Genomic DNA, 25,952 nt, shown 5'->3' with positions numbered 1-25,952 from the left:
GTTTCAAACTTTGGCCGTTATAGCTGATTACACCACTATCTAATTGCCTCAAATATGTATATAATATATTATAATATATTTGGGGTCCATATAATAGACTTAGGCACCTTAATTATATAGTATTAGTTAACAAATAAAACTATGTTGGCCTCATAGTTATAGTTAACTTGGAACATAATTTTATGGTTTTGTTTTTATCACTTGCCAAGATATAAACCTCTAAAGAAAAGGAAGGGATTTGCTTTAGGGAAATGTTGATAATCCTTTTCAATAAATTAATATATAATAAATATTTGAATTTGGAAGTTTCATCTTGTAGTATAATATCTTTTTTATCTTAAATATTGCAATTTAAGTATAGTGAGAGTTTTACCTATGTTTAATGTCTATAGGTAAAACCATTTTAACTTTTACCTGTAAAAGTTAACGAAGATACATGTATTTTTGTTGTAGTAAAGTGGTTAATAAGAAAAACTCAAAATATTGTTGATGGAGAAAAAAATGAACTTTATTTATCAGATTTTAAGTTGAAATGTTATCGGTGAGAAAATAATATTCAGAGGAAAAGATTTCACTCAAAACAATTTAATTATCAATATAATAATAAAAAATATTGACTTATATATAGTTGAATTTTTCGAGAAAGGATCACTACCAAAATATAATACAACGAGACATGAGTTTAATTCACATATAAGAAATTGACATCACTCATAATTAAAAATCTTAAGATAACAAATTTATGGGTCTTCATCTTTATATGATGCTCAATTTTTTCATTTTTACTTGATGTGAGACTTAGACTCACACTTAAATTTTTAATATATAATTTAAACATAAAATTAATATTTATTTATGATTAGGAAGTTTGTTTAAGCTTAACCAATTACAAAATTGATCAGTAAGATTGATCTTACTGGGTGTAAATTTGTTTTTGTTATTAACAAGCATGCATATGTAATGTGAATGGTTAATTATGTTAATTAATTAAAGTGATAAAGCATGCTACATAGCAGAAACTGAAAGAAGCCAGAAGGAGGAAAACAAAAATTTGTTAGGTTAATCCATAATTATATATTGTATTAAGGAAAAAGTAGGGTAAAGTATTAAAGTTAATGCATGTGTGAATATGTTGAGTCTGTAAAGGGAAAGGGAATATCCCGAAAGCAGAAGAAACGAGAGAGAAAAATCCTACGACATAAAACCAAAGACTTCAAAACTTAACTTAAAGAAAATGATAATTAACATTCAAAATAATATATTAATTTGGTCAGTGATTCAAGCCATGACAACAGCCAAACGACACCTTCTCTCATGCTTTTTTTTTTTTTTAATTTATTTATATATTTATTTTTGGATAAGAGGTTTAAGCACATGGGTGTAGAAAATCGCCTTATTACACATCGGGTATTTATTTGATTTTTTTTATTTTTAAAATTTTAAAAGTAAAATTATTTAAATTATCAACTCAAATAAAAGTTTGATCTTAAAAGTGTAATTCTAATAAAATTATACCATAAAACATTATTGCAAATAAAGCAAGTTGGTCATTTTCATATTATGAGAATGAAAGAAGAAAGTGCGAAGGCAAAGGAAGAAAAATCCCAAACTAAGGGAGAGTTTGTTTGTATAATTTTTTATTCTCTTTGCACCTCTTTTTTTTTTTTTTCTTCATGCTTCTTATTTTTTATATTTTAAAATCTATTTTTTTGAAATATATAAATACATTGAAAAAGGTTATATACTGATAGTTAAAATAGTTTTACACCGTAATTCAATAAGAAATCGCTGTATACAATAAATTTGCTTATTTTTAAGGTCATTTGTGGTGAAGTGCAAAACTAATCAACATAAATATTTAAGTAACTTCACAAAACCAAAACAAGCATGTGAGGAAAAGAAAAAAGATGAAAACAAAGTGATGTAAGTTTAATTACGGGCTCGAAGATGGGCCTTGCAACAAGTAAGTTGGGCCAGGCCCAAACCTCTCCGAACGCAAAACCCTAGAGAAACACGAAAGGTTAATGAATAATTGCACTAGAAACTGGATTGGGTTGTTGCAGCTGAAGCAGAGAAGCATGGCGATTTTGCCTTCGCTTGCAGTTCCATCAACTCCCATGTTTCGGGTATGCTTTTATTACATTCCTTGATTTCAACTAAAACATCGTCTCACGGGTAAATTACATTAAATGATGTCTTATATATGAATCAATATTCAGTTTCCTTTTTATTCTTAATTCGATCGAAATGATCCACACGTTTGTACTGAAGTCACCTTTAGTTTGTTGCATTGTGATGTTCTTTGTGTATGAGGAAATTTGTGTGCTATCTATTTGAATGCGATTAAACAGGAAATGATGTTTTTGGCACTGTGTTTTAGGACTACTATTATAGAAAGAGCAATTAGGACAAAGATTTTCTATGACTGAAATTTTTTTGATACTAGGGAGATACCTGAGTTTTTTTCTTGGTAAATGATTGGTTTCAGAGGAAGAGTGTCAACATAAAACGGTTCAGAAGAGAAAGAAATAGTGAAAGACCAATTAAGTTGAGAAACTACATAGGGGTGAGAAACTTTTAAGATTTGGCTTAAGGTGAACAATGGGTCCTGCTTTGATATGATGAGTAAACTTAACTGAAACGTGATGGATGGAATTTGTTAAGCGTTTAATTTTGATACATTCGCAGTGCAAAGTTTTTCGAAGAAGGTTACTCAATATTTTGTCTAAATTGGTTCTTATTAGTGTAAAAATGTTTGCTCTATATTTGTCACGATTCATGAGTAGCCTTCCAATTTTATATGGGGGGATTCCATTACAGTGAAGTTGCAGTCATTAAAATTTATGAAGTATGATATATAACGTAAGTGGCTGAAAGTTTCATTCATTTGTAGTAATTAGTTTCCCTTCTTTTGTGTAGGTAAAGCTGTTTCAATGCCAACCCTGCCATTTCCACAGATGCTCAGAAATATACTTTCCCCGTCTAAGAAGTTATAATCGAACTAGATCATTCAAAGAATCAATGGCAGAGCATAATGAACCCAATGAGGTTAAGATGAAGATTGGAATCATGAGGGAGAAACTGAAAGGAACAATACCAGTCTTTGTTCAAGAATTTCCTTGGAAAAAGGCTGAGCATATATTTCTAGATAAACTGCTTAATCTCTCACAAGAGGCAGTGAAGTGGTCTCTTGTTTTGTTTTTCATTTATAGCTTTGTATCAGACGTTGTATATACGTTGTCCATAAACCGTGAACTGATAATTCCTGTTGGCCTCTTTGCTGGCTGTCTTGTGGCTGATTTCTTGAAGGAGATATCACAAGAATTGTTTCATAGATGTGAGGTATTATATTTTGAATTTGTTGTGTATTTCATCATCAGCTCTGTGCTCAGTTGTTTTTCTACTTTTTCTCATGGATTTGTACTTGACAGGAGAAGGTTTTGAAATGGCGTCTTCTGGGAATGTACTTCATCTTTGTGTTTGTCAAGATCATGTCCTCATGGTTTGCAACAGTGCCTCGTGTATTTCTATTGCATGTCGCAAGTGGGGGACTGATGCAGGTTTTGTGGCATTGGAGAAATTTGATTGAAGATGCAAAGAACCAACAAGAAACGAGTAACTTCTCTAATTTGGAGACTTCGTGATAGATGATGGATGGAAAAGTTAACTGCCACATCTGCAGATTTCCTTTTCTACGTGATAACTCCAGTTTTTGGTTTCTGCTGTTCTTCATGAATATAATTCAAGTAATGCAATGCAACCAGCAGAGGAGCAAGTTATACTTGTGCATCACCATTTATAGATGTTTTTATTTACTTTTAAATTAATAAAAAATCTATCAATAAAATAGGCGCACAAATTTCACTGAGACTAATTCTAATTTAATTTGGAAGCTCCTTTTCTTAATGCAAATTAAATCCTTTAAAGATATATACATGTTGCCGTATCTCAATTTCACCGTTTTCTGAAATTTACTTCACTTTTGATGACAATGTTGTATTATTACATGTCTATTTACATTTAATTGAACTCATTTTAAAAGAAAACTATTTACAACTAAAAAATTAATGAACAACATATATGTGTATATCTCAAGTGATTCTCATCTTCATCTATATTTTGAACAATTGTTCATGCACAGGCACCTTTAGTGCACGTCATGATATTTCTTATACAATGTACAGCATTTTCGGAGTACTCATAGGTTTAAACCAAGTACAGATTTATCCGAGTTCAAACTCACTGAGCGTTGTACTGGGCGTGGTCTATCCTTTTGAGAAAGCTCCTTGCCTGAGTGAAAAACAAACAGGGCCAAGGGTCAGTTTGTGAGAAAAGGAAACAAAATTATAAGTAGCAAATAGGAAGGATAAAAATAAGAAATAAAGTAAAAATATAAGTGTTTTAATTTAAGATAGATAAAAGAAATAGATAAATAGTAAATAGGTGAACGGAAATGGATAAGAAATTGAGGAAATATAATGAGTTAATATCACCTTTTTATTTCTCTCCTTTTTTATTTATTCTCAAATAAACTCATTTTATTTTCCATCTATTTCTTTCCTCTCCACCTTATTTACCTTCTACCAAGAAAAGTTAAGTTAATAAACATCATTCAAAGAGGGAAATCACAATATCAGTGAATTACACTGACATTCCACAAGAGTTTTTCAGATTGTACATGATCTTCTTTACTTCTTTATAACATTTACTCTTAATGGAAGTACACGGTGTAATGTTTTTTAAGCAATGAAGAGAAATTAGTTTAATAAAAAAGGAAAAAGGAATGTGAATGTTTTTAAAACAGTTAATACATAGATTCCAAGATGAGGAATATGGTTTGCAATTTGAGCTATCACAGTATAATTTACTCTTAATATTAAAACAAACCTTTTTCCATATCTTGCGATGAAGATTGACCTCTGTCCATGTCCCCGTGACGTTTGACGCATTGGGGTTGGCTTGAGTCATCTTCCATTAAACTGGGCTGGTTGTAGGCTACAGGTAAATGCTCATAAATCTCTTCCATCCTCCCGCTGTGCTCATCTCTCAGATCCATGTCAGTTACAATCTAAAGCAAGCCTGATTAATTCAAAAGGGTTGGACGAAAGACAAGGGCGATGGTGAGGACTGGGGCAGGGAGAAAGGGAGTTTTACCTGTGCTGAATTGCTCTTGAATATTGGGAGAAACCGTTGCCTACAATACTGATGAAATAGAAGCGTACCAATCAACAATGGAATGGTGAATCCAGATGCAACTGATGAGCGTTTAAGTCCAAACACCCCCAGCGCGATAAGTTGAGAAAATATCAACGAAAACACGGTGGTGTTGTGAGCAATAGGCCAGAACTGTCCCCCACTATCATATTTTGTAATGTACACGTTGATAATCTGAACAGAAAAATTATGTTTAGTGGAAGGTTTTTGCGCTGGTTAAGAAAAAATCAAAGAATCATTGACAGGTTTTAACGGGAAGGAACGTAAAATAAGCATCATTTGACGTCATAAAATGAACTGCATCATTTATTTTGGTTAGGATCTTAGAAACAAATTAAATACAGTTGAATGTAAAGATGTAGTGATACACAAGTAATTTCCTTTCTTTTCTCCATCGGGGTACTTGTAGTTAAACAAAATTGACTGTAGGTGGATTTGAGTATAAGGTTGGTCCGACAAAAGTTGGAACGAAGGTGGAAAAGTCGTGGGTTTAATATCAATATTAATAATATTTGGAAGATATAAAATTAATTTGAAGGGTTTGGAAGAAAGAGTTGGAGAGATTGTGAGTTCAATTTCTTTTCTAAGTAAACTAACAACGATGATAAAATACACACAATAGTTAAATCATGGCTTTATGGTTAAAAATTTGAAAAATATCAGTTTTTTAAGAAACCATGATGCCATTAACTAGTTTTTAATTTTATATGAAAATAATATATCATGATCAAAATTTTCAATATAATTTACATCGTTCGGTCATATCTCTTCATTTGAAAGAGAATATTTTACTAATAAAATTTATTTCGAGCAATAATCATTAAGTTATAATAACTCTCGGCTTCCTTAGTCAATTCATTTTTATTATATTTGTTTCATATGAGAAACTAGACTAAGCTGACTCTCGCCCTGTTTTTCCCCAAAACAAAAAAAAAAAATCTCTGTTGCAACTAATTAACTTCTCACATATTCTTCGATAACTAATCACTCAAATCATATAAATTGTTAGGAAACAATCACTACCCAAATCTAGTAATAATGTATGGCTAAGTTTGTTAGATAAAACGTAAAAAAACTAAAAACGTTCCTATTAGTTGAGTTTTTATGCGAACCAAATAATTAAATGCAATAAACTTAATAATGAGCAAAAGATTAGATGAACTCGTGATAGATGTACTACTAACCTGATTTCGGTAAACAAGGTAAGCAAGGAAAAAGTAGAACAACAAGAAGGGCAACATCAGGGGTGCCAGAATAGAACAAGTGAAGCCGAGGAATCCAAACAATAATACTCTTGGAACTTCTGTATGGTACGGAAAAGATAGGCTGCTATCGAGTGCATCTTCCTTAAGTCTGAGTACGAGTCTCTGGAAAATATTGCATAGAAGAGGGAAAATTTGCATAACTTCACATGCCAAACTCGCCCAACCAGACGATAAAACGTAAGTTGTGAAGAAAGTAGCCTGTACACCATGACAAGGCCAAAACAAAATGAATTACTAATTACAGAAGAGTTACTTATTTATTTCTTCCACAAATGGGTAGAGATGGGAATCAAGATAACAAGTGTGTACATTATTCAGCGTTGCTAAAATCCCTAATATGTCCAAGTGCATATAAATCATTTCTAATACAATATAATATAAGAATACTTTAACATATGAGAATAAATCTAAATAAAGTTTGAGATTAAAAATCAGACTATTTTTGTAGGAACTAAGATATATCACCTGCGATGGCACTGCCTTGGCAAGTTGGGCAGGCAGATCTGTTACGCTAGAAAAACCGAGAGCTGACTGATAACAGAACCAGTAAATACATTAACAAAAAACACGTTCCAAATTGTGAAGTACAAGACTTTACAACATGCACTCTTCTTCCTTTCACTACGAGAAATAGACCCCTCCACAGAAGAAAATAGCATCATCATAGGTGGAACTGTGCACAAAAATAAAACCAATATCACGCTTGGTAGGTAACCAGTCACCACCTGCCTCACAAGTTTCCTGCAAAAATGAGTCAATTTATAGTGAACTTCATAGCATTTTAGATAATAAATAAACACCTACAAATTCCATGTAAGTCTCTCTCTGTACTAGTTTGTGATCATTTCAATTTTGAAAAGGAAGCATGGCATATGTAAATACAAAATTTTAGACTTTGCTTCTGTGGGAAATTATAAGCTAAGAATAGGCGGAGTAGAAGAACCATCAATGACCAACTTTAAATTGTAGTTGTGTGTGAATAATTTACGCTATCACTTCAAACAAGCAGCTGACATGATAATAACCTAGAGGCTAAACCCTGATAAAATATCGTATTTAAAAGCTTGGTAGAATTCCAAACAACTTTTATTTTTCGAAAAAAATAGTTCATGAATAATTTATCTCTCAAGTGGTTACATATCCCAACATAGTTTACTAGTTGAGTGGCTACTTGTTCTTAAACTACAGATATATTTATCAATTTCTTTTTTGTACTTTTTATTACTAAAAGTTGTATTGCTTATCAAAATGAAGTTGTACATTCATCAAGTAAATTAAAGCAGTATGATTCATGTGAAAGAAAAAGAGTCATTATAAGAGTATAGGAGTCCATGACATTAGTCACTTTATAGATGCCGCAACATCTTACTCTTTAAGCATCCCTCTCAGAAAAGGGAACATTTTCTGAAGTTTGTCTAGTTGAGTCAATCCTTGTACAAATGTAACAGGGATAAGGAACACGAGCATGAAGCCAATAGAGGCCACAAGTGTAGCTATCTTACGGATCCAAAGTTGCCTATATGGTACGCAAATATTGGACCAATAAATATCATGTGGTTCGGGAGCTACGTCTGTCACCCATAACATAGGATTTGGTGTCTGCAGTACCTTTGCAGCCATAAGAGCAGCATACCGACTTTTAAAGAATACAAAAGCAGCGGCACATTCCTGTATCAAAGGTCCAACATGAATCACAAACTAGTGGACACAAAACATTTGTTGACATATCACAATCTGAAATACTTCTACAGCTACTAAATGAAAATAGAAAATCAATGGGGCATGGATTTCATCCCTTAATATAACAAACAACGATAAAATATAAGCACCCAAAAGAACCGGACAATAAATATAATGACAACATATTTTTTTTCAACTAATACGTCGCTAACATACAAGTAGGAAACATCACACCTATTTTGAATCTCCCAAGAAGTTAAATGAGATAAATTCAAAACAAAAATAATAAGATTGAAAGAGTCGCAAATCAATCCAAAATATAAAGTGAACTTTCACTCCCAAAAAAAACATTTCAGATATTTTTCACCGAGTAGGCATGTATCATCAATTGGCCCAGAAGTATACTTGTTCTTCTCGAAATTTTCATTTTTCGCGCTATTAAGTAGCAACAGCAATAGTATCTGTAGCACACTCATTCACAGAGGAGTCATTTAGATAAGAAACATGAACAATGCTAAGACTAAGTCTACCATGCAATCATATTTATTTACTGAATCACTATTGCAATTTTCACGTAATAAGATTTATTTGCTTACTAAATTTCGTATGTCATATTGGATATTAGGTACAAATAATGGGTGTTGGAAAGACCTTGTTGACAACAAGTATTCATGGATAAACACTATGATATTATGACTTGTTGTATGAAACTTTGAGTACTACATGCAGTATTTATAGGCTCTTTAACTTAACTCTTCAGCAACATACATTTAATACAACTACTACCAAAATACAAATAATACAGCTACCCAACTACTACCAAAATACTATCAATAAACTTCTAGTATTAATGAACTTCTAGTCCTAAAGACATATACCCAACTACTACCAAAATACAATTTAATGAACTCCATAATTATTACTTAAAAACACTTCTATCTTTCGTATTTCCACCACTATCCTCATTTAAGTTTATCTAACAAAACTCCTCCCCGTAAACTTAAATGGATCTTCTATCCTTTATTTCGTCTTGCCACAAGCACTAGCCCATTTTTCAATTGTTGATTGGTTACTCTTTGACCATCTGAAAATACCTCCATTTTCCATGGCACACATAAATCACTATAGTTGTCGATCCTGCTGCTACCGCTGGCCATGACAACTTCAACTGTTTTTTTATTTGTTTCTTCTTCCTTACCTTGATTGTCCTCACACTCGTTGCACATCTTTCTTACCACAACACCACCGTTTTGGTTTATGTTTCCACTCACTTCATTCTCTTTCACCTCCTCTGATCCTCGGTTGTTACTTCCAATATTCTACTTGGCGGGGACAACCATGTCGTGATGGCAATTCTTCTTGTTAACATGGCAAGTTCCTGTTTTAGATTGTTCTGTGCAAACTCCCTTTATATCTTATTCTCTGCTCTGAGACTCTTTACTTTGTCTTGAAGCACCCAATTGAGCTTCCCCAGGTGTTGAATCTCCTTATCTTTTTCTTTGAGTTTCTTCTCCACAACCTTTTGTATCACCTTCATAAACATTCTTGATTGTCTCACTCATTTCACATTGAGTTCCATCCACACTCTCTCCATGTGTTGCACGATGAAACGATTGATCTCCAATATCATATCATGATTAGCCTAGCCACATTTGTCTCCAGATTTGCCACCCTTGATGTTATAACCTCACCCACATTTACCGCCTCGCACGACTGCACACCCTCCAGATTCGCAAACTATCAAGCTCTACTTTCAACTTGTTGATCTCTTCCTTTCTTACCATGTTCTCTTTCACCAATTCATCATGCTCTCGTTGCAACACCGCAATCTTTGTCGTTTCCCTTACAGTATTGGTCATCTAAGCTTCCAATTTCAGTATGAACAGTCCCTGAACTTAGACCGATTTCAAACCTTTCCATCATCAACAACACTTCAACATCTTCTATGAGAAGGTTGATCATCTCTTCCCTCTTGTTTTCGGATCGGTAATCCCTTGCATAGTGTCTGACCTTACCATAACTAAAACACTTATTTGAGTAGCACTCCTTTGCACAATGGCCATAATTTGCCACACTTAAAACACTCAACTTTTGAGTTGCATTACTGACATCCTCTCCATGGACCTTATCCTCTTCTACACCAATTTTGTTGGTCGTACTGTTCTTTGTCTTCTTCTTGTCTTCCGACTTTTATCACCAGGATCACTTTTTATACCACTTGGCCTCGAGTGTTCTGAGTATAAGTATAAGATGCCTTCTTCTCCTCTATGTTGTCTTCACTTGAAGTGCTTGTTCGAGAGACTCTCCTTCTTCTTCCTTCTTCGTTGCTCATACGCCTTGAGTGATCCAGCAAGCTCTTCCACCGAGAGTGTTGAAAAGTCCTTGGAATCCACGATAGTGCATACAATATTCTCAAAGTCATCAATTAATGACCTTAAGATTTTCTCCACCACTAGGCAAGTGGGCAACGTTTTTCCATTCCCTCCAAGTTGGTTCACTATTGTCTCAACACGACAAATATACTAGGCAACTCTTTCAACTTCTTTCATCCTCATGCTTTCAAGCTTGCCTTTGAAAGTTTGAAGTTTGGCCTACTTTACACGATGATCTCCTTGATAAGCCTTCTTCGATATATCCCATGCATCTTTTCAAAATTTAGCATTTGTTATTTTCTCAAAGTCGGACTCATCAACAGCTCAGTACAACGCATACAAAGGTGCTTTGTGCTTTACTCGTGTTGCTCTCAGCACAACAAGTTGGACAATTGTATGTTCTTCAATGTCTGTTGGTTCTTGGGGTCCATTTTCAACTACTTCCCATACTTCTTGGGAACCAAGGAGAGCCTTCATTTGCAAACTCCAGTTGTCATAGCTGACGTCCTTTGTTAACTTTGGCAAGGGCATACTGTTTGCTAGGTTGACCATCTCGCTCAAACTCCCTAGCTCTCAAACACTCTTTCTTAAGTACTCAGACGCTCAGGCTCTCAAGCTCTGATGCCAATTAGGTGACAACAAGTCATTTTGGATAAACACTTTTTGAGATTATGACTTGCTATATGAAACTTTTATAGGCCCTTTTAACTTGTCTCTTCAACAACATACATTTAATATAACCACTACCAAAATACAATTAATACATCTACTCAACTACTACCAGAGTACTATTAATGAACTCCTAGTCCCAAAGGTAGCTATCCATCTACTACCAAAGTACAATTTAAGGAACTCCATAATTATTACTAAGAAACATTCCTATGTTTTGCATTTCCCTAACTATCCTCATTTATGTTTACCTAACAGACCTTACTCTAGATCAAACAAAAAGGTTCAAATAGCATGTCAAGAACCAATTAATCCACCAAAGATCATTCCTATGTCTAGCTTCATAAATGGCTTATATATCTCGAATTGACGACCTAAAAGAATGCAGCTACATCAATGATTATTTGTTCGTCCATGTCACTAGGAACTTCCTTTTCAACATTCTCGTTGAAAAGGCAACCATACATTACTTTTGATTTCATGGCTTGGACAAACATCTGTACGCAATTAGTTTCGATTAAAATTTTCCCTGTCTAAATTGGTTACAGGTCACGTACAACAATGAACCAGAGTTGTTTATCACTAAAAATCAAAATAGAAAAAATAAAGAATTATAGCAATGTTAATGGATCTTGATCACATTGTCAATTTCCAAACATGGTATTTTAACGTCAAATAATGAAAAAGAAAGTTTATGACATAAGAACATAAACCACGGAAGTAAACCAGTCCAGCCAAAAAAGTTACCTTTTTCGTTGTTTCTAAATTCATGTCAGTATTGTCCGCTCCACCATTAGCACTATCCATTCCGATAGCAAACTTCTTGAAAGAATGTGTTGATGCTGCAGAACAACAATGCCTAAAACTAGGCTTACAAGTCTTGTCCAGTGAAGCATTTTTAAGTACCTTACATACATGTTCAGCATCATCCTGGTGGAAGAAGATTAGAATAAATTATAAATAGTTGTTCTGTCAACAAGAGTACTACAAGTTTATATTTTTGAAAATAAAAATGACGCTAAAGATCATAAAATAAAATAATAACTACATACTTTAATAGTTGAATTTCACAACAATATCTCCCTATATAAAACATCTTTCTTTTCTTGTGTGACTGACCACACATCATCTTAACATCTTATTTTGGCTACACCAACTTTTTCTTATCCCTTTAAAGCCTAACATTCATTTTCATCGAGTATAACTAGTAATATAATGGTATGAGAAAACTAAATGTAAATTCAAGAATGTCAAAAAGGAGAAAGTAACTTCCATTTCTACTTGACAGAATTACCACAAATTTCAAGTTCACTACAAACAGAAGGACAAATAACTTCCCACTGCATAGAGTTAGAGAATGAAAAACATGTAGGTTATAATTTTCATACAAACATTTATTCTGTTCTCCTACCTTGAACATGTTGACAAACAAGTCTTCTGGATAAAACACTTTGTATATTATAACTTGCTATAATTTACAATGAGCAGTACATGGTCTATATATTGGCCTTTAGACATGACCCTTCAACCACAACTAATGAACTTTATTGCATACCACAATCATTACTAGATGCACTCCTAACTTTTTCACTTTCCTAAGATACTTTAATTCTACCAACACTATTAAATGCAACAACTCACATTTAAGCTTACCCAACAAAACCAAATAACCATCTTAAACTGATAGATTACTGGAAAAAACACGTATTGACAGTTATGACTTCACAAAGTGATGGTGATCTAAGCAATGAACTTTACATAAATATAAAATTGGCAAGCAGTATGACGCTCAAATGAAAACGAAAATATTTAAAGGAATTAGGAAGCCCACCTTCAGTTTTTGAACTTTACCAGACTTATAAATCATTTGATGTGACAAATATGCTGATGCATGGTAATGTGAAAAGAACCTTTTCACGGTTTCACAGTATGATTCTTCAGAAGAGCAGGGAACTGATCGGACAAGAATTGTGAAATGACTTGGATTTGGAGGTGATCCAACAATATGCAGTAGCCTCAAATTAGTAATGCTCTTATATTCCTAAATATAAACACTGACAAATCAATATTTAAGACATGGAAAAGTAAAACTAAAAATGGTAGAGGTGCTTATGTTGTAGATAAGTTCAGATCCTTACAATGTACAGAAGAGTGCAAGCCGAGAATGTTATGATGTATAGCGCAACACAATGAGCCCAAAGCCTGACGACATGCAAGAGAATAAAAACAGACTATAAGTAACCAGTTTAGGGGTGCATTTCTGCATAAGATCACTAATTATCACTCTATTGACATCTTAAAATGAAAAAGGAAAAAAAAAAAACACAATACATTAAGGTCTGGATCAATCGAAACTCAAAATATCGCATTTTCTTGCACTCACTTCATGTTTATTGTTTTGGAAGAGAAAAACAACACAAATAAACTTCCCAGTAAAGAAAAGTTGAGTAGTTTATTCATCCATGAGGAGGAAAAGTCAAATGATGATGCAGATCCACATTATTCTTTGAGAGCGTAGTTCATTACTGGTTATGAAACTTCAAGTAATTTAATATATATTTTCTATTGTATTTCTCAACTTGTATGCATCATTAGACATTCTAATTGAATTAACATAATTAAAACTTTAATTGAGAAGTAATATATAACTCTGAAGTCTTACCACGTTGAACCTTCTTTGACATTCTCAATGGTAAATACTTCCAGCGACTCAAAAGGTATATGCTTATGCGTTCTGTCCATACCATGATAATTTATAGGAAGCACCAGAGCAAGGCAAATGACAGCAGCAATGGAAAACACTCGGATACTGTTGGAGACAACGTCAACATTACAGTTAGTAAAGTTACAAGATGGACAATCAAATTTGCTTTAGACTTAATTTTTTTATTTGATACGCTTTTTAAATATAATTGGTAGGTTAAAATTTGGTAGATTTCAGATTAAAAAATTAACAAATAATAAAGCAATTCACCCTATCACAACGTTCGTTAAAATAACAATTTTTTTTTCAGCTTCATAAAAATAACATAAGGCACACAAATAAAGCTATTCGATCTTTGAAGAACTGAACAACCTGAACACAAGCATCCTCACAAAAACCACACCATCCAAGCCACCAATAGCTAGTATCTCTTCCTCAGACGTTTCCCATGCTTTCAGTATCCAGCTAGGGGAGGGAACAAATCTTTCTAAGCAGAGATCAACGCGTCTTGAATGCTGAGAGGCTAGTCTCCTTCCAAAGTACACGTTAACATTGCTGGGTTGTTTTCTTAATACGGAATAAAATGAAAAGAGCACCACACACAGACCAATATTAATTCCAGCAGAAGTTAGAAGAGCATTGATGTCCATCCCTCCTCACTGTACTTCAAAAGTAGACGCATCTCATCACCCCGTAAGAAAGACATTAGAAATCCAAATCATGCCCATCACCTGAAATAGTATATATTCCGACCAATATCTCGGTAAGAATGAATTTCTTTGAGCAGGTTCAACAATGCAAAATTGAAAGATCTCTTTTACTAATTTGTTAAGGTGCAGTATGATATCTGTCAATAACTATGAGAATTTTTACTGTTCCACAATATGCAACAGTACATAGACACGGAAGATCGAAATGAAAAAAATAAAAATAAAAAAGGATATATCATTTGAAAGTTCTATAAAAAAAGACACACTCTCTGGGAGCTAAAGAAGTGAACCTTAAATAACTGTAAGCAAGATTTATTTACTTTGAGAACATTTCTACTTTGGCACATTGACTAACGAAGATACATGCCTTAAATTCATATCACACCGTATAATATCTTAGGAAAAAAATCCACTATGCAACTTGCAATTTGAGAGGAATTAAAAATAACAATAATACGAATTAGTGATGAATGACATTCAAGCTCCATAACCTTATCCGCTTGCAAGTTATGAAGGATTTGACAAGAGCACTACGCATGAGTGTGCAAAGTTACTTAGTGAAGCCTCATAGACTTCTCAATACCTTTTCCAACTTACTATCAGGTACTAATAAAAAGCTAATTTAAAAGTTGAGTTTAGAACCACTAAACAACGTAACTCGTATTATTGAATTTATTTACAAATAAAATTCCATTGTTCTTCAGAAAATAATGCACCATAACGGCAATTTGAATTGATCAAACATCAGTTTTTTTACTTGATCACCCATACTTACAATAAGTACTCGACTTAACATTTAAGGGGTGGAGAATAAGTCAATTGTAACAACTAAAACTAAGTTAGAGAAATTCACAAAATATTTTATCTCAAACACACTTCCGAATGCTCAATTTCACTACTTTGTTAATCCGATATGAAATTCGCAAAACCATATTTAGTTCCCATGCTAGAGGAAATAAAAATGAATAGTAAACAAACTAAAACGCAGGGTGCAAAAGACAGAAAAAAAAGACAAGAAGCACAACCAGTTCAGTAAATCACTATCAGTTTCGCTAATTAGTAAAATAAAACAAACTATAAACCCTACAGTTATTATCCGTCTAACCAACAATACTAGATTCAGAATTTCACACGCATCGCCGAAACAGATTCAAACTAACACAGCTTTCAAACCAAACACTAACAGGCACACAACTCTGAATTAAACAAAACTCCATAGCAACAAAAAAACAAAACGAAAACGGTTAACTCTAAATGAATCGATGAAAGAGAACAAATCGAAACGATTCTAGAAGGAAGCAACATTCCGAATCCGAATCAGAATCCGAAGAAGAAAAGAAGAAAGAGGCATAATGTACCTGCACAGCGATGCGCATTTGCAACACGTCAATGAAGATCAATCAGCGATGCACAGTGGTGGAATACCAGAAGATTAGAGAAAATGCTGAATTGCTAAAAACCAAAATGAAGAAGATGGAGAAGAAGAAGAAGGTTAGGTGACGCTTAAAAGTCAAAACTCGCAGAGCAATGCCGCGAGCCTTGCTTTTGCTTCCACTTCACAAGAACGCACGTTTATAATAATACAGCGAAGGGTTTGATTCAAAGGCAACGAACAAAATGAATCCCTGAGTTTTGGGGTGTGTTTGTTTGTTTTTCTTTTTCCCTTTTTTCTCTTCCTTTCTTTTTTTCCTTTTTCGTTTTTCAGTCCCACTGCATAATTGGTTCCTTATCTCTCTTCTATTTTCTCTGAGCAGCCAGCCAACACGCAAACAACTTAAGCGTAGAAGTAATAATCAGAAAAAGCCACGTTACGAAATCGCGTTTCGGAAGCGTATAATATGATTGATCGATATATTAGAATGAAATTCGAAAGCGGGAGTAACGGCTTCGCCACGTGGCGGACACCGAGACGCCAACCTCATGTGCGTGATGCGAGTGTGTAACTAACCCACTCGAACATGCTACAGAGGAGAACGTGTTCTATACGCTGCATCGCAGACCATGACACAACCATGTACCCGCTCGATCGGTGATTTCCCACGTGGATCTTGATGACGTTATTGGTTCCTTGCTTCTGGCCTTGTTTAAAATTGTTGTGCCTTGTCGTAGCATAGTCTTTCTTGTTTTTCAACTTGAATGGCTAAGTTGTGGGCTCAAAACACGTGTTGGTATGCGCGCCATAAAAGCTTCCATGGGCCCACTATTGAACAAATTGCAGGAAATGGGCTTTCGTGTTCATTTAGAACTCATTCCCCTCCTTAATAATTAGGCATTTCTAAACTATTCATAAAAATCACGGAACACAAAATTACTCTATTTTATTATAGAATTATCTACTGCAAATTTAAAATATTTAAATTATTTATCATTTCAAAAAATTAAATATACGGAGGACAATATTTGACGGAAAAAAAAATTATTCTGACCCAAATTGGTGATAAATTATCAGGAAAAATCACCGTATTTTTATATTTTTAAAGTATTGTATGTTTTGGAGCTTTTGAATTTAATTACCATTTTGTTTTTAAAATTTTTTTAAAGAAATAAAAAAAAAAACAGGTAAAAATATTTAAACTTAATTTCTAAGAAATATGAGATTTATCGTATGAACCGAAAACTAACCTTGTTTATAGAAAAGATATATTTGGATGGAAAATTTAAGGAACCTTCGAGCAAAAACCTTTTTATTGTTAGGTTGTTGCAAATCTAATCTGAAAATAGTGGTGGCATTAAGTCAAATATAATCAACCCATCTGTCTCAAATGCTTTTAAAATTCTTATGTCCAAAATCACACACCGCTTTGAAGTCAAATAAATCAACACATGATAGCATGTGCTTCCATAAGACGCAGCCCCTTTTTCCATAATGCGATGAATGTCAAAGAAGTTTCGAGAAATGTATTCAAATAAAAAATAAATATATAGAAAATGGCTTCTCTTTTTCTTGTCGTGGTACATTTTGACTTTAGGTAAAGTTGTAAGTTCTGGAGTTTATCCGTTTACAAAGAATATAAATATATACTTTTTACCTGTAAATCACACAAGTATATATAAAAAGAAAAAAAAAAGTTACATTACTTTTGTAACAATATACGACATTAGTACTGCCTCGTATAAGAAATAAATACAAAAAAAGGTGAGATCATGCTGAAAAGTTTATTCTATCTCTATCTCTTATCAATAAAATAAATAACATTACAATAAATAAACATACATCAATATCATCATAAGTCCTTTTGACTTTAGTATCATGTTCTTCTTCTAACAATTTCAACTTTCGGTAACTACTGTGTATCAAGAGAATAGTATATACAATACAATATACAATATATAATACAAATTTGAGAAGAATATATTTAAGATAAATTTTATTATAATAAAAATGTAATCCAAATAATATAGTAAACTATTTTATTAACTAAATAATTAAATATGCATTACAATAAAGAGAAAATTAATTATATAATGGACAATTGGTTAAATAGGTAGGTATGTTCTGAAAGATAATTGATTTTTAATATGTATATTTCATTACTTAATTAATGATAATTTATTATCATAAATGATAATCAATTAGGATGTTTTGAAAACTCTTTTAAATATTTTAAAAGTTATAAAAATACAAGATAAACAAAAATTTGAATTTTCAATTTTCTTCACCGACACTTTGATTTCTTTTATTGTCTTGGAATTTGTTACTCAAAATTTAATCGTGAGTTAATCTCGTAATAGTTAAGTAAAGAGGAGACTCATCTAATTCAGGTTATTTTGTTTTAATATATTCACCAAAATTACATAACTTCTGTATTTGAATAGAAATATTTGTAATTTATATACATTTATTTCAATTACTATTATTTTAACTTGTTTAATTCTTTTAAATATTTTATTTAGATAACGATTGAAATTTATTAAATTTTTATTTCCGTTAGTAAGATAAAGTATTTCAATTACTACTTAATATAAAAAAAAATTAAATTTCAACCTTGCAAACAATGGCAAAAAATCATTTCTACAAACTTTAACTGAAAAAGAAAATCTTATTAACATTCATTGAGAGAAATTTACTACATTGATTGAAAGAACTCTTGAAACATCAATATATATTGACAGATAAATAATTCTGAAAATATTAATTGGAGAGTAACTCATATCATGTTAGGTGATTAAGAAACTCCCGTATATATATCAAAAAAAATAGTTTGATTGTCATAGTTCTCATTCAATAAAAGGGTTAAAGTATATTTTTATTCCATGAACTTTGATAAATTTTAATCCTTAAACTTTAAAAATGAATGAATATAGTCATTTTAACCAATTTTGTTAACTTTTTTGTTTAGGTTTCGAACACATTTCTCAGTAAATATTAAGTCAAAAATGTGTCAAACGACATAAACAACTTCAATATTAAAATGAATGAAACACATTTAACACGTTAAAAAAAAGTCAACGTAATTGATTAAAAGGACTATATTTATTAATTTTTAAAGTTTGGGAACTAAATTTTATCAAATTTTCTATCAAGAACGAGTTTCAATTTTTTGCCAAAATTCAGGAAGTAAATATAGACTTTCTCTGAAGATTTTGATCCAAAATAGGATGAATGGTGAAAATTTGGTATCTGGATTCGTAATATTGATGTGTGTTTTTCGAAAATATTTTTTCAGAACTGATTTAGTGTATTTCAGAAAACAAAACCTAGAAATTCACATATTTAATGAACTGCGGAAACAATTTCGATGGGATGGAGGAAGAAACAACAAAAAATAATCATGTTAACATTGATTAGAAAAAAATCTTAATTAACACTGGTTGAAAAGTAATTTCAACTCATGCTTTAATTGATATCGGTTAAAAATAACCTCATTAACATTAAATGTAAATAGGAAATATATGTTAACTTTTAACAAAAACAAATTATGTTTATCATTGGTAAAAAAATAATGTTAATGATCAGAGTTTAAGATTTAAAGTTTAAAGTTTAAAATATAACTTGTCAGAAATTACAAAAAATAAAATAATTATAACCACTTCAGTTTGAAATAAATATTTTCTGACATCCTAACTAAAGTGGAGACGAGGATTCTGAAAATCAAGGTAAAATAAAAAAGAAAATATAAAAATAACATAAATTTAAGATGTTTCTAGCTTCTAGTTGAATTTTTAATTTATTTAATTTTTAATTAATTAATCCATAAATTTTGAATTTTTTAATTATTTTTAAAATTTAGTGTCTAAACAATATATATTACTATAAAACAACTTAAATATTTAGAAAATAAATTATCCGACAAAAAATTTCATCCTAAAACACAGTAAAGATCTGATAAATTATAATAGTAAGAGGTTAATATTACATACTTCCATTCCCTCAATAATTCATTTCACTTAACATCCACGTAGTTTCATGTCGGCCAATAGTCCATTTCAGACACTTTATCTGCATTTATTTCGAATATATCATAAATTACAATATAGTTTGATTTCTTATAATTAGGATAAAGTGACTATTACTTCTTTTAATTGTATGTATAGTGTTACAGTAATTTTTAAATGTAATAAAATGACAATTTTCATTTATAAAACTTCTTTAGGTCAATCAGTTCGTACATATCTATTTTAATGCAATTAAACTGTTACATATAGGTTCCTTTAGGGTAGATAAAATTTAGTTTAAGAAAAATGAACATGATTGATTAAGTAACTTATTTAAGTAGGTTTTTAAAATTCAACTCTTAAGTAATCTGATTTGATGATTCCTTCAGTTCTTCATATTCAGTTTCGAAGAGAGAAAAAAAAAGAAGAAATAATTATAATACACAAAAGTTATAGACGTATCAAAGTATTTAGTTAATCATAAAATAAAAATAGCATATAAATATGTCCATATATTTATTCTTTTACATTTTAAGTTACTTTAGCATATATTTATTATTTAATAAACTAGCACTAACAACTTTTTGCTTACAACTAATTTTTCAACATTCAGCTAGAAGTTGATTTTACAAACATACCTAAAGTTATCAAAAGAATTTCATATTTCACATGTTTCATTCCATATAAATCTATATATATTATCATTAAAAGTTAGATTTTATATACTATTAAAATAAAATCCAGTTCATATTTAAAAAATAAATTGCCTTTCAACGATAACCTAAAAATATATATTTAAAATTAAAAAAATTATGAAAGAAAAAAAAAAACTATATTCAGATCAAATAAACTGTTGTACAAAACAATAACCTTGCATCGACACACGCCATCATTAGTTACCAGCAAACTAGTATTTTAAAATTGTCATTTAATATTATGCTATTTGTTTATTGTCATTTAATATTATGCTATTTGTTTTAGCCATTGCGTGATTTATTTTAATTTTTAACAAAAATAAAACATTGGTATAGATGTTATTCAATTTTATTTTTCTACAAAATAAAACATTTTAAGCTTTAGAGATTTAATATTATGCTGTTTGTTTTAGTCATTGCACTGTATTTTAATTAGTTAACAAAATAAAGCATTTTATTTAAAGAAATGCTATTTAAAAAACTAAAGAAAATTGTCTCTTTATTGAAAAGGAAGAAACATTTTGTGAAAGCAAATAAACAAAATCACAACATGCATTTGTTTCAAAAAATATTTCTATAAACTAATTGTACAAGCTATTCCATATAAAATGTAAAACTAAATTTAATTTTTAACGCATGAAAAAAATAATGTCATTATTTTCTTGTATTTTTCTAACCTATGCTTACAAATAAATTTTCTCCAAACATAACCAAACAATCAAACTATATTCGTTCAACTAGTTCGACTAAGAATATTAAAAAAAAAAGTGTATTATATTTCTTACTGCTTACAACAGTGATGGTGTGGAGATTGAAGTAAACTAAAGCGAAACAATGTGGTTTATCCAACCTTTTGACATATTACTCAAGAACATATGATGACATCTATTTAATTTGTATCTCAACAAAAGAAGGAATATTTGCAACTTACTTATAGATAGCCTAATTCAACTACCAATTTAGTTAAATATTTAACTATTTGTCTTTTGCAGCCAGGGGCTGGAATTCAAAGAATAAAAATCTATTAATAGAATTGATGCACTCCATCTAAGGCGAGTATATTTTAAAGAATTAAATTACCTTTATAGAAGGAATTGTTTCAAATGAAAATAGAGAAGCAACATTAAGAGATCTCCAATGCTGTACCATCCCATACATCAATGAAGTGATTTCAAGTGGAATATTTGGCACTTTGGAATATACGAACTCTTGGTGGAAGCCTGTTCAAACTTCTTAGAAGCAGCTTCGTTCTCCTCTAAGTTAATCTGGAGGAAAAACTTGTCCCACCAGGATGAACTTCTCATCTTGGCCTGAAGCAAGACGAATCCGTTAACTTTTCCCCAATTTTCTAAATATGTATAAAAAATGAAAGGTATATATATGTAGGTCTAGGACCAAGGACCTCCATGCACCCAGCCCCAGTAATTGACATCAATATATCTAAAAAAAATATGGATAACATTTTATTCTTCATGCAAAATCTACTCACCGCTCTTCCAAATTTAGAAACATCCGCTACCTTCGCCTTTTGAGCGGTAGGAAAACCTTCAATATAGATTTCATCAGAAGTCAGTGACAGAACCAAGAGATTATTTGACTATTGCTAAGATAGTCTATTAAGGAACATAAAAAGCAGTATATTTAAAGCGCAAGCTCCCAACAACTCATCAACATTAACACCGGTAAAAGCAAATCATACTTCTAAGTCAAATAAAAGGGAGTTCAAGTGTTCACATAAGCACAAAGACACTACCTCAAACAACATTTATGCTCGACATATTAATACCATAGTGGATGATTCACTCCAACAATAACAACCAAAATTTTGGACTCAATAACAGCTAGATCAGAGTGGGATCAGTTACATGAATCAACTGACACCATTTACTATTTAGGTCTATCAAAACCTATAATGCTAAGTTTCACATAAATTCTTCAGACAGAAGAATAAATTTAATTCATTGATGGGAACCTACATTAAATTCCATGGAATGCTCTTACCAGTAAATATTACAATACCATCGGATGATACCCTCACCAAATCTGGTAGAGTTTTATTGAGGTATCTTGGAGAAAGGTAATCCAGAGCATCTGAAACAATTACAAGAGAGAAAGATTTCGGCCTGTATGGAAGAGGAAACTTGATATCAGCCACACGCACGCTGCCTCTATGGATAAGTGCTTTGCAACTACTATCAGCTTCCTCTATATCATATGGTTCTATTCCCCAGGCTTCAGTTTCCTCCTCCTTCAGCAATTTAGAGACCACATAGCAAGTATCAGGACCAACATGCAAAACTTTATGCATGCTATCTCCATATGCTTTCTGTAAAATGGGAATCGCTTGTTGGACCTCTCCACTGCACAAATAATCACCTGCACTTGGAAGTAATGTAGATTATTACAGAAAATCTAGAAGTGAATTCAAGGTAAGGATAACTGGATGAAACATATGATAGATACCACTAGGTCACGGTTTTTCGGTTATATTTGGATCAAGGAGAAAAGGGATTAACATGTGATCCTCTAACCAATATATTCAATTTTTATGAACATTTCAAAGGTTTCCCCCAACTTGGGAGGATTTTAATCATCCAAACAAAAGGAAGGAAAATCAAAAACTATCTATCATGCTCTTCACCTCCTTCTCTTCTTCCTTTGATCTAATCCCATCTCCTTATCTCCAAATATCCAAACACTGAACCCAAATACTAACAAAATTCATCACTGTTCGAGAATATGCAAGTATTGTAAACAGCAAATTAGAATAGCAAAGAAAACTGGAGTAATATGAAAATAACTTCCATGAAACCTATTCTACCTATCATCAAATCTTTAGAATAATGCCGTTACAAAAAACAGGGAAACCACAGATAAGATGTAAATCATTGATAAACACTGTTTACTACACGGTAGGACAAATGCATAGAACACTCATTACGAAAGATCCAGTTAGTGTCAGCAACTTCAAGTATTTTAATCTTGTATATATGTTCGGACTGTTTTGCATTAACTGTATGAAGATGGTCATCATAAGTTATACGCAGTCAGTCTGAACCCAACTGGAAGTGTCACAGCAATAATATACAACTCAAAGGATGACAACTGACACAAGAAAAAAATATCATATTATCACTATCCTCAACAAGAAGACTAGATAAAACAACTCACTAGAATAAAAAGACACCTACAGCCAAACGAACATTTTTTCTGTTTAATGCAATAAAAAACAGTGAAAAGGACAGTAGAAAATGCATTTCGAGAAAGAAATATGGACTTTATATTATGGAATAAGTTGCTATCTTTCAAGAATCTCAATTCAACAAAATGCATACTATCACAAGAAAAAAAGGATGTACAAGTGCAGATTTTCAACCTTTGGGACATGAATAAAAGTCAATAAGATTTCAATAAAGAGAAATAACTCAACACCTTTAATCTGTTAGTCTAACAAAAAATGAATTATTGACCAATTTGTTCTTTTCTCTTTTTTTTTCCCCAAAAAGAACCACATATGTCTAGTTATATCACAACAAATCAGAGAAGAAACTCCTACAGTGAAGAAAGTAGCCACGCAGTTGTATGCTATGGATTCAAATGCAGCACTAAGCATCTAATGGACAACTCAGTAAGAGAAAAGCATCATGAAACTTAACACCATAAAAATTTTATCATTACAGAAACACCTCTGATTCCAAAGAGTAGAAAGTCTTCTTGAAGTCTTCTTGATCACTTCAAAAAAACACAACAACAAAAAAATCATATTTGATGCAGCAAGTCATCAGTCGAGCATAGACCTCAAACGAAATGAGAAAACAATCACTTGTGACAAAGCTCCACCATGCACGTCCAATTAAATGACAAAACCTTGCTTTGTTGCTTAAGACATCAACTTAAACGAAATTCATCAAGTGTGTCAAAAACCTTCTCTGCTAACTAGGAATTAACCTCACATAGTCATCAACGAACTTATCCGCTCTACACACTTATAGCAAACCAACTAAAATATCAGCATAATTCTACTTACATCATACCATATAATTCACATAATAAAGGTTTGCGCTAAAGTATTACGCAAACTGTCAAGGTAAAACTCCCATTCCAATTAAGATATCAGCACAATTAGTACTTAAGAGACTGTACACAAGTTCTATTCGTATCTTAAATAGACAAAGAAATTGACGGTGAAACAAATCACAGTCTAGGAGAATTTATTACACGATCCAAGATTATTACCTGTCATGGTCCCGACCAATTTCAAAGTAATAGGTAGCCAAAATTTTAAATTTGAAAGTGCCTCTCACATGTAAATTGGTCAAGATCGTAGTGATCTAGGACCATGTAATAAATTCTCACAGCAAAGAGAGGTAAAAAATTAGAAACTACCTTCAAGCCTGCTAACAGAATCTAAACGGCTGCCAAATCCACCTGTTAAATAAAAACGTGACATTGAATTGCATAGATAAACAAAGCAAGCCAAAAGCACATCTAAGTAACAAAACAAAAAATGTAGAACAAACCTGAGCCCCGGTAAAAATAACCAATGACAAGCAAACCTCCCTGTAGAATTACCAAAAACAAATCAATCAGAAACAAAAAACACCGAAAGTAAAAGCACCTTATTAAGTCAATCCAAAAAAAAAAAATCACCATAACTACGAGTGCAATCGACAAAACGGGCGGCGACCTAGATTTCGAGGAGAACAATCCACCGCCATTGTCACCGAACCTTCTAGCAGGATTCCCCGGTCTCCTGGACATAACTTTTCAATTCTCGAATCTTCTTACAGCACAAACGCGTTGCTTTAGTTGCATTAATCTGCAACACACGAATCAGAAAAACGTGAATGAAAAACGCTTTCACCACAATGCCGATGAGAAAACACGACGAAAGCTACATCAGTGCACTGAAAACGCGTAAGGAACCAAAACTCAGGAATTACCGATAAACGAAACAATCCTACAGAACTTGCATTCTGCAAACGCTAGATCTGAGTTGCACGCAATACAAATAGAAAGAAGAGAGAGAATCATAACAAAAAAAAAGTGTTATTTTTTTTTTTCTCGTCGCAATGGCAATGATGAAAAAAAAAAGTGAAGAGGATGTTGGAGTGTCGGTTGGTGGAATCCAACGGTGTCGAACCGGTGATTCAGAATGGGCCAGGCCTTATTGAATATGGCCCATTGTGGCCCAATAAGTGAAAAGGTTGATTTGAACCGGATGATTGGTGCCACGTCATAGTGATGATTCGGATTAATATTAGCAG

At 32.2% G+C, this 25,952-nt stretch overlaps 3 protein-coding genes across 3 annotated transcripts; 1 reads left to right on the top strand and 2 right to left on the bottom strand.

Annotated features, from left to right (window-relative positions):
* The first annotated feature begins 2,009 nt into the window (after positions 1 to 2,009).
* Positions 2,010 to 3,868, top strand: LOC114193973. Its single transcript, XM_028083985.1, has 3 exons — positions 2,010 to 2,126; positions 2,920 to 3,342; positions 3,432 to 3,868. The coding sequence occupies exons 1-3, from the start codon at positions 2,025 to 2,027 to the stop codon at positions 3,642 to 3,644; spliced, it is 738 nt and encodes a 245-aa protein (XP_027939786.1). The 5' UTR covers positions 2,010 to 2,024; the 3' UTR covers positions 3,645 to 3,868.
* Positions 3,869 to 4,079: 211 nt separating this feature from the next.
* Positions 4,080 to 16,433, bottom strand: LOC114193972 (CSC1-like protein RXW8). Its single transcript, XM_028083984.1, is given in 13 exon segments — positions 4,080 to 4,290; positions 4,888 to 5,068; positions 5,155 to 5,388; positions 6,399 to 6,677; positions 6,945 to 6,997; positions 7,000 to 7,220; positions 7,849 to 8,147; positions 11,948 to 12,130; positions 13,032 to 13,241; positions 13,339 to 13,402; positions 13,863 to 14,009; positions 14,277 to 14,635; positions 15,973 to 16,433. Coding segments are annotated over 12 exon segments (2,241 nt in total). The 5' UTR covers positions 14,555 to 14,635; positions 15,973 to 16,433; the 3' UTR covers positions 4,080 to 4,198.
* Positions 16,434 to 21,685: 5,252 nt separating this feature from the next.
* LOC114193224 (probable pectin methylesterase CGR3) lies at positions 21,686 to 25,773 on the bottom strand. Its single transcript, XM_028082947.1, has 7 exons — positions 25,629 to 25,773; positions 25,336 to 25,504; positions 25,206 to 25,245; positions 25,072 to 25,113; positions 22,687 to 23,061; positions 22,175 to 22,230; positions 21,686 to 21,995 (listed from the first exon to the last, which is right to left on the bottom strand). The coding sequence occupies exons 2-7, from the start codon at positions 25,444 to 25,446 to the stop codon at positions 21,843 to 21,845; spliced, it is 777 nt and encodes a 258-aa protein (XP_027938748.1). The 5' UTR covers positions 25,447 to 25,504; positions 25,629 to 25,773; the 3' UTR covers positions 21,686 to 21,842.
* Between the last annotated feature and the right edge of the window lie 179 nt (positions 25,774 to 25,952).

The sequence above is a fragment of the Vigna unguiculata genome, chromosome 8, assembly GCF_004118075.2.
Source record: "Vigna unguiculata cultivar IT97K-499-35 chromosome 8, ASM411807v1, whole genome shotgun sequence".
In the NCBI taxonomy this organism is placed as follows: domain Eukaryota; kingdom Viridiplantae; phylum Streptophyta; class Magnoliopsida; order Fabales; family Fabaceae; genus Vigna; species Vigna unguiculata.
Note: the sequence above shows the minus strand (reverse complement) of the source record. Positions and strands in the feature narration are given on the sequence as shown.